This window comes from Musa acuminata, chromosome BXJ2-8 (genome assembly GCF_036884655.1).
Source record: "Musa acuminata AAA Group cultivar baxijiao chromosome BXJ2-8, Cavendish_Baxijiao_AAA, whole genome shotgun sequence".
Taxonomy (NCBI): domain Eukaryota; kingdom Viridiplantae; phylum Streptophyta; class Magnoliopsida; order Zingiberales; family Musaceae; genus Musa; species Musa acuminata.
This window is the reverse complement of record NC_088345.1, coordinates 13,086,301-13,102,592: the sequence shown is the minus strand read 5'-3', so window position 1 is coordinate 13,102,592 and position 16,292 is coordinate 13,086,301. Positions and strand designations below refer to the sequence as shown.

General features: G+C 41.5%; 1 protein-coding gene across 4 annotated transcripts in view; it reads left to right on the top strand.

Moving 5' to 3' along the window:
* LOC103994598 (uncharacterized) overlaps positions 1-16,292 on the top strand; it is a 103,749-nt gene that overhangs the window by 50,116 nt on the left and 37,341 nt on the right. For all 4 annotated transcript variants that reach the window (XM_065121098.1, XM_009414979.3, XM_065121099.1 and 1 more), the window contains 5 exons: positions 7,546-7,689; positions 7,795-8,088; positions 12,186-12,845; positions 12,933-13,121; positions 13,769-13,872. In XM_065121098.1, coding sequence (XP_064977170.1) covers positions 7,546-7,689; positions 7,795-8,088; positions 12,186-12,845; positions 12,933-13,121; positions 13,769-13,872 — 1,391 coding nt within the window. The remainder of the gene's footprint in view (positions 1-7,545; positions 7,690-7,794; positions 8,089-12,185; positions 12,846-12,932; positions 13,122-13,768; positions 13,873-16,292) is intronic.

Genomic DNA, 16,292 nt, shown 5'->3' with positions numbered 1-16,292 from the left:
GAGAATGTCACGGACAAATTTCTAAACAGGATGTTTGATCTAACGCTTATGTATGTCCGTGTCTTTTGGTATTTTCATGCTTTGCACAACATGTAGAGGGATGACCAAAGGCTTAATAGTCCCATTTTAGTTGGGTTTGGTGGCCGCTTTAGGCTTGTAAATCAAGGCTTTGTCATGTGGACACATGTGAGAGATTTTCGGTTTGTAATGGACCATTTTGACCCTTTGTTGTGCAACTGTTCAGAGCTTGTTAAGTCTGTTTGTAATTTGCATTGTCTATGAAGTGTTTTCGAAAATGTTTGCTTGTGGATCCCAAATGAGGCGTTTTCTCTAACCCGTTCTCTCTTTTGTGGGTCCTAAGGGACCATGGGAGGCTTCTGGGAGGCTGACATTTGTGTTCGGACACGCAAGGGTACCGCACGACTTAGGCAAAACCAGCTAAGTCCGTGACAGACTGCTCGACATCACCGCCATCATCCGTCGAGGCACTGCTTTCGTGTTGCTGTCATGTCTTTGGACCGAGCAAGTTGCTGAATGTGATTGTGAAGGTGTCTCGTCGCTCGACTCGATTCTTTCCAACGACGCAACTGATGCTACTGCCTTTCCCTTTGCCTTTGTACGCTAGGCGGACGATTGTGACCGTTGGGTGTCTATTGTTCCTCGAGCAGTTTGACTCGGTGACTGTTACAGTGCGGTAACAATCGATTTTGACCGTTACCGCCCGACTGTTCTCGAGTTGTGTCGGGCGGTAATGGTTGAAATTTTGACCGTTACCGCCCGATATTACCCCGTATCGTCCAATACGAGGCGCTTTTAACTGTTCCGCCCGGTTGCGGGCGGTCCGCGTACCGGTATGCCGTCTGACCGGTATGTACCTCTCGTCCTGAGCAGTATCCTTCGGTATTGCCTACCTTGTTCCTAACTATAACTTTGGGAATTGTGAGATGTAGTATTTTGAATTTTTGAGTGGTGAGTAAAAATTTGATTGTGTAGTTTTCTTTATGTTCCATTTGTCATTGATCCATGCTTATGCTTGAAATTGTCATGTATGCTAATATTGATCTATATGGGGTTCGGGTTCGATGATCTATCGAGGCATCATCTCTTAGGTGAAAAGTTTTGATAGAGAAGTTGCATTTTTATTGCAATAAACACACCTTAGAGAGAGAAATTAATCTACTCTTGCTGTGAATTTAAAGTGCCTAAAACTGGGAAATGAAACAAAGAGTGCAGACAGATCGTGGCAGAACGCTTGCTGCCAGTTCTTTTTTCTCCTACAACTGATAACACCCTTGTTAAGCTCTGTAGTGGTTGAAATTATCGTAGTTGCTGCTACGTCATTTGAAGTCGAAGACGACGACGAGGCTCTGATTAAAGATGGATCTCTATTGTAGGCTGAAAGAAGGATCTGGTTGCTGTTGGCTTCTTGCGAGCTATTGCCGAATAGCTTCTTCGTCTTCTCCTTCTCGTTCTTTAGCCAGAGGTCTCGTTAGGTCGGCTTGAAGCTTGGTTCTTTGCTGCAAGTGTCATTGCAGGGGAAGAAGAAGGGCCACAGGTTGTCCTTCTCTTCTTCTCTTCCTCTCCTTGTACTCTCTCTGTAGAGGATCAGGATTGCTATGATGGACAGAAGGCGAGAAGAAGAGGGAGTCGCCAATCGAAGTCGTGACTTAAGGAAGGCTGGTTCCTAGTTTCTTCGATTCTGGTTTTTCATGGGGCTGCAATTCCTTTTTTTTAAAGGCAGAGGAGGGGAGGAATCCAATGCCAATCGGGTTTCTTTGAAGTCAGTTGCAAGGATAACTCCTAGGCACACAAGGAGTTGATCTTGTGTCGACTTCCTCCCGCGTGCCTCTTCTTGGCCGATCATATGTGCTGAGGCCCTAGTCCTACTTGGACTACGACTTGGTCAAGTTGTCACGTCTTTAGCTGGCACCCAAGCTATATCCGTTTACAAGGGTCAACCTAGACCTTAACCTCGTGCAATCCATAAAGGACTTGCAAACTTAAGAAAACGTTAAAAAGGCAAACATGTGGGTAATCTGTTACTATCGCACATGAAAATGGGAAGATAACCAGGATCTCAAGCAACACAAATCAACTATAGCCACAAACTGCTCTCGAAAACAGACTGAACGAGGAGACATAATGGGGGTTCCAAAGGTAGATGTAGGTCAGATGTTCACTAGTACTTTCATTGAACAAAAAGCGGGTACACTAAAGATGTTGCATCAGCCCTCAGACGTATAACCAAGGCCCCATCCGTCGCAGTGCTACTCAAGAGGTTCCAAGATGCTAAGACGATTGATGTTTCGCACTGCAAGGTTGTCAGCCAAAAATCAGCCCATGACACATGAGAGCAGTTTTGGTTATTTTCTCCTTCGCGTGGTGCCGTGCAACGAAAAACATTTTCGAGTTTTACATGATAGAAACAACAAAAACACCGACGAACAAAAATGGGCTTGACAATTGTACTTTTTGCTCCATACATGTTGCCTAACAAAAAATTCTCAAAAACATCATAAACGATAGAAAACAAGAATCCAAAAGTGTTATGGACAAGCGTCAAACAGCTTGGTTACATTGCTCCATAACATTCTCTCCCATTTATTCCTTCGATGCCGTAGTCAAAGCCTCCTTGGACGTTGAAAATTAATCATCCTCAACAACAACATGCTTCTCAGCTTTTGTTGAGTCATCGACTACGATTCTCCCACTCTGCAACTCGTCACTGAACTGATTCAGATGGGGAAGTTGGTTGAGTTGGAACACTTCTCGCTGAATCCTTCGGACCTTTTGGTTGGCAAGAGAAGAGCTCTCATGCTTGCGTTCAAGCCCCTTTGATATGTTACCTTGCAAGAGCTTGATTGTTGCTAGTTGGAGCTTATACTCCGGAAGTGTTGCTTGAACCTGAGTTGGGTTTTGTCCTTGTAAAGCACTTATATGATGGATTTGGGTATGCCTTTGGGATCGGCCACTCCCTAGTTGTGGTCAGAAAGGTGCTCTCCCCTTCCGTGCACAAGTTTGGTCAGTGCTCAGAAGACTCGCTATTGCAGTACCATGCCTCATCTTCTGATGTTCATGGCCTTCAGTTTCATGCTTTCTCAATCAAGTTCTTCTTGGGTAGTCGAGTCCCCCTTGGACTCGAGGTCGTTGCAATGCCTTGCCTCTACTAATCAGTTGCTTTTGCATACCTTGTGACTTAGGAAGTATTTCCCAATTGATCTTCTGCGAATCAAACTATAACTTTTTGGTGTGGTCACCGCAGCCTCTCATTGCATGGACTTTACTAACTCTGATTCCTTGGTCGTTTGCTTGGCATTGACAATTGCTAGCTCGGTCTTGCCTCTTGAAAGCATTGAGATGCCCACGAGCAAAGATGAGCTCTAGAGTAATCTGTCATCTAGCAGCTTGTTTGAGAGGTCCTAGAGATTCTCCCACCTCGAAAATGATGCCCAACGTGGATGGTTGACTATATTTTCGACTCCTTCATTGAGTTCAAACTACTATTCGACTTTACATCCTCGTAGAAAGGGCTTTGGCAACCAAGTTGTTGGCACATCGGCATATTCTTCAAGAGTGTCTGATGGACCTTTGCCTTGCATTGAGACCTTTTGACTCCAGCTGCATTACTATGAGATAAGTCAGGTCTTTCTGCCTTGATGCTTATATCACTTGCAAGAGTATATGTATGTCCTTCAAAGCTCTTTTCAAAAGTGTGACCATGTATTGAGAGTCTGCATCGATCAGAATGAGAGAGTTTAGGAACTCCACCCCAAGAATGACTTGGAAATTGTCTAAGGGAAGCGTCATGAAGTTGGTGCTCCAGCTTCAATCTCCAATCTGGATGTTGACTACCTTCACCAATCCAAAAATAGGCTCCGCCTCCTAATTGACTGTTTTTATGTGGCTCGGACTCTTTGCTAGCTTCAATCCAAATTACTTTGCCTCTTAGTCTGCTATGAAGTTGTGTGGCTCTTGTGTCCATTAATGCGCAAGTTGCCTTCCTTTTCAGCTTGATATCCATGGAACATTAACAGGTTGTTATATGCCTTTGCCTCTTTCGGCAGTACCTTCGACTACCCCCCCCCACTTGACCTTTTAGTGCATTCAATAATTGCACCGTCCCAATGTGAGATTGTTTTAATGATCCTTTGTCAATGCTTGATTCTAACAAACTCGAGCTTGAAGAGTTCAAGTTAGTCTTCTTCTTTGGCCTCCACTCAAGCTTCTCCCGGACTTCTCCATGTAACGCATTCAGCAAATACACAACTCCCATACGAGGTTCTGGTGATGAGTTGTCGCTATTCGAACACAACTTGTTTGAGCTGAAAGATTTTGTCCTCTCTGAGCCCTTCTCCTCTGGTTGGAAAAAAGTCGTAAGGGCATTGAGCGCCTCCTTTTGTTGCGAGAATTCAATCATTGAATGCTTTCCATTGCACAAGACATTTATCTGACTCTGGGATGTTCCATATAGATCCATGTCCTGTCAGAGCACCTTTCTTCTATGAGTCTTTGCATTTGGAAGCTTTTAGAGATCCCTTCTCCGATCAGTACTTCTTTCTCTCTCTTATCTTTAAATAGAAATCTGGGAGCCATTCTACTTCAATGATTGCATTTGCTAGCTTGCGAATATTTCGACAATACAAGTACTGAGCCCACGGTTTTAGACTTTAAAGGAAGCAGAAAAGTTTGTCTTTCTCGAACATCTTTGGGATGTATAGCATCAGTGCAGAAACTTCTTTACATAATCCTTAATTGTTGAGGTTTGGCGAAGTTACTGCAAATTCTGTCGTGCTATGAACTTTGTGTTCTTGGCATGAATTAGTTTGCAATTCCCCCTTGAATGCATCCTAAGTGTCGATGTTACAGCGACCTTGCTGTATTTCTTCCTAATGTGTGTGCCACCATAGTTTTGCATCACCAATTAGATACCTTATTGCTAACGGCACTATGAAATCTTCTGATTTTGGTTGGGTCGCTCTAAAGTACTGTTCCATATGGATGAGAAGTTTTTTAGCTCATTGGCATCCCGAGCACCCCCGTAACTCTGTAGTTCGGGAGCCTTTACTCTCGATGAGAGGTGGCCGCAAGACATTCCTTCACTTGTATGCATAACTTGTATGAGTACTGACACGCAAGGATTGGAATACCATATCGTACCGGTGTTTCGAGCTTGGCTCGGTATGGTACGATATCGTGTATCGAGCGGTATGCCAGGGCATACCGAGCAGTACACCTAATTTAGGTGTAAAATCCTTCGAAAATACCTAAAAATAAAAAAAAAGTTAGGATAGGGTTTTTAAGTTTAGTAAAATCAATGTAAATTAGGTAAGAATAGTATCATATATCTTTTTCGGGCTTTGAGGAATAGTCTTGTGTAAGGTTCATATTTTAATCCGTCACAGATTGTCCTTCTGTAAATATTGAAATATTTACAGAAAAATCATTTGAATTGTTAGACTATTTTGTTACAATATAAACTCTAAAATTCAAGTGAATTAAATAATCATATATGTAGATATACCTTATTGCTGATTCTACTACCAAAACGAACGACGGGCCTCCACGGTCCATGTATCGGTATGCTATCGGACAAGTACGTATCGCCCGTTATTCGAAACTGTATACCTTGTCGACATGTGAGTCGATAATTTCCTTATTCTTGTAAGCATGGTTCGCATTACCGGTCCATATTGATGTATTGACCAGCTATCGGTACGGTACGTTCCGAGCTATACCAAGCATACGGACATTTGGTACACTGGGGTGTATTGATGTACCGCCCATACCGGTCCGTTGTTGGACCGATATGTACCACCCATACCGAGCGGTACACTTCGGTACATCAAACCTTTCTTGTAAGTATTGCATAGACTCTCTCGTGTCGTTTGTCAACTTTTTAACTTGGATCTTTAGTTGATCTAGGCCGGATTTTAACCCTTCTTGCATGGACTCAACCACCTTGAAGCACTCCCAGTTTCCATAGACCTCTACCAACTTTTGGTTGACAATATCTAGTCGTAGTTCCAACTCGACCATTCTTTCTTTGGTTCTTCTATGTCGTTCAGGTTGCCTTTTAACTTGTGCCACTTTTGCATGAGAGAACACTTTCTCCATGGGAACATCACTTCAAGTGCCATGCTCCTCTTGAGCGGCTTTGCTAATTTTCGCACGAGTGCTTATCTATTTCTCTAGTATGTTCGCGCATTGTTGCTGCCCATCTTGTGCAATAGTGCTAATTTTGCCATGTTGCCCTGCCATAGCAATTCAATGTTTGCTTCATGGTTTGCATTACCGATCCATACCAGTATACTGATTAGCTATCGGTACAGTACGTACTGAGCTGTACAGATGTACTGCCCATATCGATCCTCTGTCGGACCGGTACGTACTACTCGTACTGAGCAGTTTGCTTCAGTGCGTCAAACCTTGGTTTGCTTGACCCACTGTGATACCATTTTGTCATGTCCTTAGTTGGGATTGCCTAAGGCGGGCAACACCCAAGAGATATTTATCCGTAAGAGTCAGCCTAGACCTTAATCTTGTGTAGTCCACAAAGGACCTACATAGAGAAGAAAAGGTTAGAAAGGCGAATGTGTGAAATTATCGTCATCGCAACACGAAAAGGCAAGATAATCGGGATTGCAAACAACATAAAGCAATTGACTTTTGTTAGGCACAAAAGGCTATCGAAAATGGGCTAAACAAGCACACATAAATGGATTCCGAAGGCAGATTTAGACCTAATCTTCACCTATCACTTTCGTCGAATAGAAAGCGGGCACACTAAAGACATTGCATCACCCCTTAGACATATAACCAAGTCCTCGTTTGTCTCAGTGCCTCCCAGGGGATTCCAAGGTGCTGAGACGACTGACGTTTTGTACCGCAAGGTCATTAGCTAGAAGTCAACCCGTGGCACATGATAATAGGGCTGTTTTGGCTATTTTCCCTTTTGTGTGGCACCACATAGCCATAATCGTTTTTGAGTTTTACATGATAGAAACACAAAACAAAAATGGGGCTGATGGCAGTACTTTTTGCCCTGTACATGCTGCCTTAAAGAAAACACTCAAAAACACCGAAAACCAACAGAAAACAAGAAAGGAAAAGTGCTATGGACAAGCATCGAACACCTTGATTGCATTGCTCCATGACAAAGTGGTGTGCTGATGTGGGGTTGATGTGGATAAGTTGCCCTTTGCTTCAACGGCGAGATTGGTGCTTCAACAGTTGATATTTGGCTTGGTTTGGATGAGCCGCATCTTTCTTCAATGATTGAGATTGAGTTTGAATTCACTTGACGATATTGTCCCTGATCAAATATTAATTCTTTCTTTCAACGGCTGAGATTGGTGCTTCAACGGTTAATGGAGTTAATACAATATATTCTCTTGCATTATTAACTGATATCTTGAGAAATACATTTAAATTGTTCAATTTTTAGCTTCTAACAATATTAAATACATCCTAAATCCAGTCACTGCTAAACAATTTACTTGATTTCACATATTACTTGTTCTTTAAAATGAAACTGTCTGAATGAAGGTAAAGGACATCAACTTGACAGTTGGTATTGGGATGAACTCTGGTGAAACTATCATCCAAGATGTTGAAGGACTATCTGTAGTAATCCAGAGATCCCTGCGTGATTTGTTGCATCAAATTCCAAGCACAGAAGCTCTTATTAAGGTAATGTTGTGCGAATCCATTTAATGGTTTCAGTTACATTTCTTGAAAGCTCCCTTTTATTTGGTATGCTAACAACATCCTCTATTTTTTTAATCATTTTTTCAGATACAAGTTCTAAAAGCTGCATTGTCTAACCGAGAGTACGATGTAATTACAGAATGTGCATCATCTAACTTCTCTGAGACTCCACATGTGGTGCCTTCTCTGGAAAAAATATTTGGAACATCTGAAAATGATGTTTTGCTAACTTCAGCATCACCTTCAAGTGCTGTTGGGTTTCTCCAAGAACCCCAGCATAAAGGAACATGGATAACAATGAAAGTTTCAGTTGCCATAGATCTAGTTGAGCTCTTGTTGCATTCAGGGATGTCAAGAGATTCGCCTTTAGCAAGTATACAGGTGCTTTTTTTAATGAGGATGTTCTTATTGCTGATATTATTTTACTTAGCAATGTCTATTATTATTATCGCTATTATTGTTATGAAGGTGGACGTACCAGATTTGTCAGCCTCCTTCTCCCCCATGGTTGAATATCTCCTTTTGATTGTGAGACATGAACTAAACATAGATTTATGGGGGAAAGTAAAAAAGATTTTGTCATCTTTGTTCTTCTGTGCTGAGCTTTTAATTGTTGTAAGTGTATTTCTCTTTGGAATTATCAGCCATGGTCCAAATTTTCTAGTTATATTGGTGAAACAGAATGTACTTATGCAGCAAGGTACTAGCATGCTGTCTCCATAGTATATCTAACAACCTCAACTTTGAACAAACTTTTCTATATGTCTTGGGATGTACAACTGATATGCACTGGCTCGATGGGATTCTGATATCATTATTGATTAAGATTTTAGAACTTTTTATTAATACTAATAAGCAAGGCCTATTGTCTTGTATCGACCTCCCATATCACTCCCTGGCTGAACTATCAGCCATGGTCCAAATTTTCTAGTTATATTGGTGAAACAGAATGTACTTATGCAGCAAGGTACCAGCATGCTGCTGTCTCCACAGTGTATCTAACAACCTCAACTTTGAACAAACTTTTCTGTATGTCTTGGGATGTCCAACTGATATGCACTGGCTCGATGGGATTCTGATAATATCATTATTGATTAAGATTTTAGAACTTTTTATTAATACTAATAAGCAAGGCCTATTGTCTTGTATCGACCTCCCATATCACTCCCTGGCTGAACTGGTATGTATCAGTCGGTAGCCATGTATTGACTCAAAGAGGAAGGAGAAGAGGAAGAAACAACTGGTGGTGGAAGAAGAGGAGGAAGGAGGGAAGTGGAGGAATGAAGAGCAAGAAAGTGGAAGTGGGGGAGGAAGATAAGGAAAATGGAGGAAGAGAAAGAAGGAAGAGGAAGGATGAAGAGGAGGCAATAAGGAAGACAAGAGGAGGAAGTGTATCTACAATTGATGGTAGATGGCGGACTGCAACAATCGACAGGAGGTGATCGTGGATGATGAGGGCGAACCATTTAGTAAGCAGTTTTTTTAATAAGTCAGATTGAAATGACGATCCATGTTGTATTGGTGTGTGTACTGGTACACGCTTGGACTGGGACATACCGCACACTTTGTATCGGTCTGGTCGGAATGATGTTTCATGCTAATAAGTGTGTGACATAGGGATCATGTCTTTGAAGTATATATATATATATATAGTGTAAAATGACATGGATTGGCATATACTACTGTGTTGTGTCGATCCCTATTAGCACATGGCTAGTCCAATTTTTAGCTTATATCTGCCATCATTTGTTAATTTTTAGCCCATGGCTATTAGGTGTGACATTTGTTGATTTCTTCTCTTTGGAATACAATCCATATAAGATTTATGAGGAAATTGGGGAGCAATTCATCTCTCTTTGGAGGGGAATTTGGCGATATGAAACAGATGGCTTTGAAGGATGGGGAGGAAGGAAGAAGAGGAAGCAGTGGAGGAAGATGGGGAGAGGACAAAGAGGAAGGAAGAAAGGAGGTGGTGGTGGAAGAGGAAGGAAAGAATGGAGGAAGAGGAAGGAGGAAGAGTAAGGAGGTAGAGGAAGAGGAAGAGGAAGGAAGATGAGAAAATGGAGGAAGAAGGGGAGATAATGTACTCAAAATTGACTGCCGGTGATAAGTAGCGGGCAGTGACCAATTGCAGCAATGGTTGAGGCTTGTGTTGGGGAAGAGGGCTAGCAAATGCGAACCCTAAGCTTGAAATATGTTTCAACCATTAGGGTTAGGGCTAGCAAACCCTAACCCTTAAAGGCACTAGACCAAATGGTTCAACCATTATACCTAGTGTACCACCCGATTTACCCTGGTCTGTGTACTGGTAGGCTATTAGGTTGGTAAATCAAGCAGTATTGCAAACCTTGGTTTTCGTTACTATCTATTGTTGGATGTTGTATGACACATCCACCTTCGAAAAATGATTTTGATTTAGAAGCTGTGCATAGAGCTTTCCAAGCCTTCAAAGATCTTGGTTTTGAAGGCTTGTGATGATTGCAGAAGATTAACATTTTGGTTTTGAGCTGTTTCTTTTTTTCTCTTCTATGTTTTTGGGAAGTGGAGGGGAGTTCATATGGCATGCTAGGCAATATCAATGACAACATGCAGTACTGTGATACTGTCTTATCTCATTGGAGACAGCTACATGGATCTTTTTCGCTAGCAGGCTTTGTTTAGTGCAATCCTGAGATAAATTATTATTTGTCATATCTGTTCTCTAAATGTATATAGTAAAATTTTCTTAGATTTTTTATAGTTCTCGGAGTAGACACACTTGGGGCATGTATAGATTTTCTTTAAGCAACTCCCAACCATCTTACATGGTTTTCCTCATTTTATGTTCTATTGGAGCTATACCTAATTATTCATGACTGAATACATTTCTTATCTCTTTCTAGTCACCATACTTATCTAGCTCAATTTTCTATCATGCATCTCTTTTGCACATATTATTTTCTAATTGCATACCACTTTAAAAGTTTTAAACCACTAAAGTATAATCTATAGCAAATATTGCAATCTCATATTGGGGTACTATACGATCCATGGTTGAACTAGTACGTAGCGACCAATATTGATGTACTAACACATGATATACCGGTATGTATCAAAGACTCGAAGAGGAAGAGTTTGGATTGGACAAAGAGAAAGAATAGGAAGAAGGGGAGGAAGAGGAGGTGAGTAACATATCAATTCGGTAGTTTGCAGTGCACCGCGGGGAGGTAGGTGACAGCGGATGATGGCAGCGAGTTCCTTGCTCGTGGATAGGCTGGCACATTGTCACGTATAGTTTGTAGGGAAGATGTCTGATGCAATGTTCATGCTTTCCGGTATGTTCATGCCTTGGGTAGCATGTAAGGGGCTTGTAGTAGGCTTGGCAGTCCTATTTTAGTTGGGTTTTATGGCCTTTTTGGCTTGTAAGCGTAGCTTATGTGCGATCATTGTACAAAGGGAAAACTGTCAAAAATAGAGCTTCCAACCTGTAGTGTTTTTCATAAGTGGAAAGCAACCAAAAATGCCAATCATCTCCATACCTTGGAGTTGCATGGGTGGCACGTGGTTGGATATGTCTTCAGGGTAATGTCTTGGGTTGATTTGTCACATTGTTCTGTAGTGATGCTGCATGCACACTTGTTCGTGGAGACTCTTTCACTTTGTGGATTGCGTTGCACCCTTACTTGCACAATCGTTTAGAGTTTGCAAAATCCATCTTTGTATTTGTATTCCCAAGTGTTTGCTAAAATTTCTAATTGTTGGATCATGAGTGCACACTTCTACTATCCTGATTTCTCTTTTGTAGGTCCTTAAGGACCTTACGAGGTTATGAAGAGGTTGACCCTTTGTAGATGAACACACAAGGGTGCCATATGGCTTAGACAAAACTAGTTAAGCCTGTAACCATGCCTATGACTCACGATTAGGGTTATGGGTTTTTTTTTAATTCGGACTGAACCGGAACACTTGAAATGGGTCAGTTTCGCAAACAGATTCATGTCCATAGTGGTAATTGACCTATAGTATACACAACAATTACACTACTTATAATGTTGCCCTTCTTCACTGTAAATATATTTCTTTTACCATGTAAAGTAAGTCTTTGCAGTTTGCAGAGGGCAAAAAGCTTTATTCTAAATGCTTGAAAGTACCTTTTTCTCCTTATGCTTGTGGATTTCTTTTGTGTGTCTAAGATTGGATTTTATAGTCAATTTATCTACCTGTAGGCTCTCGGATATGTTTACTTGTAGCACCAAGGTGTTTTATTTGGTTGTGCCATTTTTGGATAATTTTCTCTTTACTTTGGGCATTATTTTTGAATCAAATTTGGGGTTCTTTTCACTCTGTTAATGGGAGCTAATTGGCTTCACATGGCATTTGAAAGAACACTGGCTTATACTGTAGTCATGTGCAAGCTGTATCTGTAGCTATATAATTTAGGAGTGTCAGATTCTTTTAGCTACTGCCTTTTGATTATCAGAATAATCTGACCATTGCAGGCAAGTGGAGCTTGGCTTCTGTACAAATCTAATGCATCAGAGGAGAGTTTTATTTTTGCAACCCTTAAAGGGTTCTCTGTCACTGATGAGCGTGAGGGAGTCAAGGAAGAATTCAGGCTTGCCATAGGAAAGTCTCGGACAATTGAATACACATCTTTTGACAATGGTGATGATGATGATATTCGGTCATTGGTTGATAATGGAGGAGAAAAAGTAAAAGAGAGAGATGATTTAGAACCAGTGCCTTCTATGCTTATTTTTGATGCCACCTTAATGAAGTCCTCAACAAGTGTATCTTTCTATATCCAGAGACCAAAGCTTCTTGTCGCTCTTGACTTCTTACTAGCTGTTACTGAGTTCTTTGCTCCTTCAGTTCGCAACATGCTGTCAAATGAGGAAGATGCAGGTCCTTTAAATATGGCAGGAACTATTATTCTTGATCATCCGATTTATACTCAACCATTACATTCATATTCCCTGTCACCTCAGAAACCCTTGATTGTTGATGATGAAAGGTTTGACCATTTCATATATGATGGAAAAGGTGGCAACTTATTTTTAAATGATAGAGCAGGGAAAGTTCTCTCATACCCTAGCCCTGAAGTTATCATTTTTGTGGGATGTGGCAAGAGACTACAATTCAAAAATGTCACTATAATGGTACTCTCATCCGCCATTTAGAGGTTTCCTATTTTATATATTTCTCTTTTGTCTAGGTATGGATCTAATTGATTTGTTTTGCAATAGAATGGTGAGTATTTGGATTCTTCTATATGCCTTGGAGCCAATAGCAGCTATTCAGCTTCGGCAGATGACAGTGTCTTCCTTGAAAGATGGAATGAAGGTGATTCTATAGATTCTCACGAGGAAACGGTGGTCAGTGAAGTTCTTAAACCTGTTGCCAGTGGGTCAACAGAAATCATCATTGACCTCCAGGTAAACACCTTCGCATATATCTCCCCTTGATATTAAGAATATTCAATCTTAACATACAATTATTTCTATGTATGGATTTTTTTATTTGTAAGAATTACGTCTGTAATTCATTTGAGTTTCTTTGTACATGGCCATTCTTTATCATTTTCCATAACTTGCCTCTTCTTCCTATTATGTTTGGCTTCTCGGTGAAAGTTGTGTTAAAAGAAGTACAACTGCTTGCAACACAAACTTCAGTTATTCAAATTTAACTACTTTAATAGTTGCTCTTCAACTGCCAAGCAGCTGCAGAATGCTGAAGTCAATATAGTTTTCCTTGAATGTAATACTGTGTATATTTTCTACCTGATCCGGAGATTGAAATCTTGATTTTCATTGAAACAGATTCATTTATGTGAATGTAGAATATTTCTTAATTGATTTCATATTTTAAAGTGTTTTTTTCTGCAACAGATCTTTGATTGTCCAAGAACTAAAAGTACATAGGTGAATACTCTGTTTGCTAAATTTGTCATTGGATTTGTTGATGACACCGAGAAATTGAAACATTCTGGTGCTTGGATATGAATTTCAGATGCAAAATATCCCTATATGCTTTTTTTGGACATATCCTGATCCCTTGTAATGAAAAATATTTTTTCCCCTAGGCTATTGGGCCAGAACTCACATTCTATAGCACCTCAAAAGATGTTGGTGAATCATTGATCCTGTCAAAGAAAGTTATTCATGCCAATTTGGATATACTTTGCAGGTATGCCATTCAGATGTATATATATGATATATCTATTGTTGAATATAGTTCTCGATTAAACTTTAACAGATGTTACCCATTGTCGCCTTTACTGTGTTGCTAGATATCCAGATCAAATAATGAGACTTCTTCAGCAAGTGCTAAATGTGTACTTTTTTTAACCTAATGGGACAATTATTACTACAAAACAAAAGAAATTCATAGTTTAGCCTTTATATAGGATCTACTAAGTGCAGAAAATGTGAAAGTGTAATTATGCTATTGTGACTATGGAATTTTGCAATGTATTCTCCCTGGTAACTGTCCTATGATTCTTTCCTACTAGTCTTGATGTTACTACCTTCACATGACACTTATGGGGCATATTGTTGTGTCGGTACACCCCTGTACCAATTGATACAGAATGGCCAAACCCAATAAAAATAGTTCTTTAGTGTGTTTCACACTAAATTTAAGGTTAACAATTTGTAAATAAACAAAAAATTGGTTTAAAATTTCACTGAGTAATGAATTCGTACATGTTTTAATCATTTATTGTAAATTGTATATGAAGAAAACATGTATGGAATGGTTTTAAGTTCTATACATGTGCCATCGAACTTTTGGAATGCAGGAAGTTTTCACCCTAACTTGGAGTAATTCTCTAATATATTTAGTTGCCTCTGGGATTGTACCGTCTTCTCCATCAACCCTGCCGCCCACTCCACTGCGTAGCAAAGGTATAGCACCGCGTACTGCCTGCTTCGTTCCTTGGTCGTGTACTCTTGTATGACCCGAAGTCCTTCACTTTCGACTATCTTGATGGGAAGCTCGTTGATACCGGTCTTACGAAGTTCCTTGGCCTCTGCCCTTCAGCCTTGTCTCGGTATTTAGAGTTTGTCTCTGCATGCTCCACCTCCTCAGTCCCTTTCATGACCAAGCGCTCTCCCTCCATGAGAGCAAGAGATCAATGACTTTCACGGAAGTCCCACCTCTGCGGTACCATAGCACTACCATGCCCATGGTCCTACTATCCGTCATCTCGCATCTGCATCCCTTTTCTTCACGATCAGTAGAGATGTCTCTGTGGCACTCCTCCGAGTTCACCTCCATTCTAACTTATACTTGATTTTGGGTTTCTAAGTTCCTCTGGACTCGTCGTCGCTTCCTCGCCCCTTTCGACCCCCTGCTTCAACACCTCTGTGTTCTCCAAGCAGCTTCCTTTGGTTGATGGAAAGACAGACTGCAACTCTCATGCATGGCCTCTGCCATCACGTTGTAGGGTTTGCACCGATTATGTTCTCCTTAGCTTCCTTGGTAGTAACGTTTGCTTACTCGACCTTATCCTTTGACTTGCCGGGCTCCCTTAAGTGAATATGAGCTATGGAGCAGTCCAACTCTCCAACTGCTTCGATCATACCTCTGCATGATCGAGTCCCTCCCATGGGACTCGCTGGTACTTGCATTCGAACTTTTCTCTTGATGGAACATAGCCCCCATATGCTGATGACCAAGGCTTTCATCCGATGCAAAATTCGATGCACGCACGGAAGACCTGTCTCTGCGGTACCATGGCCTTCACTCCTTGAATCCATAGCCCTTCTTGCCGTCATGTTGTTCACCGAAGTGGAGCTTCCAGTAGCTCCCGATCATACCTCCGTATTACGGGACTATATCGTGTGTATCGCATTGCCACGAACTGTTCCATCACGATCCGCTGCACCATGTCGCCTCCTGGTGACATCTCTATTGCATTCTGATCTTTGTGGGATGGACTCGAATTGTGATCCCTCTATGTGTGGCCTTTGCCAATACATCGCAGGGTCTCTTTCACCTTCGATTTTGTTCGCTCCTTTGGCAATCGACCTTCATCCACCCGCTCTTGGGTCACATCTAGATGAAGCACTGCTCTAGGATAGTCCGTCGCCTAGTAGCTCCCGAAGTCCATCGACTTCGTTGAAAGTGGTGCACCATTGTCTGGATCCTGGGCCTCTGCCCCTACCAGCACAATATCCGCTGCGCACCACTTCCTTTATGGCAACACCGTGACATATTCTTCAAGAGTACCCGCCTCCGAGTCCTCTTGCCCCGTTCCAAGGCCCTTTGAACCCAACTTCGCCTTCGCAAGTTGAGTCGCCTTAGTTCCTCCATCAAATGCATCTTTGAGATAAGGTGCATGTGCCCATAAGCTCCCTTTGTCTTTGACACCATGCAAGATGAGTCTGCTCCATCAGAATGATGGACCCATGGAACAACATGATCCTACTCGCCTCTGCAAGAGTTCATGTCCTTGACCTCTGTCCAAGGAAAGCTCTGTGCCTCCACTCTATGTTCCATCTTCTATGTCGGCTCCCTTCATGCGGCTTGGGTACTTCGCCAAGTTACACCCAAGTTGCTCCGCTTCTCGTTTTTGCATTTAGTTGATGGTGGCCCTCGCGCCC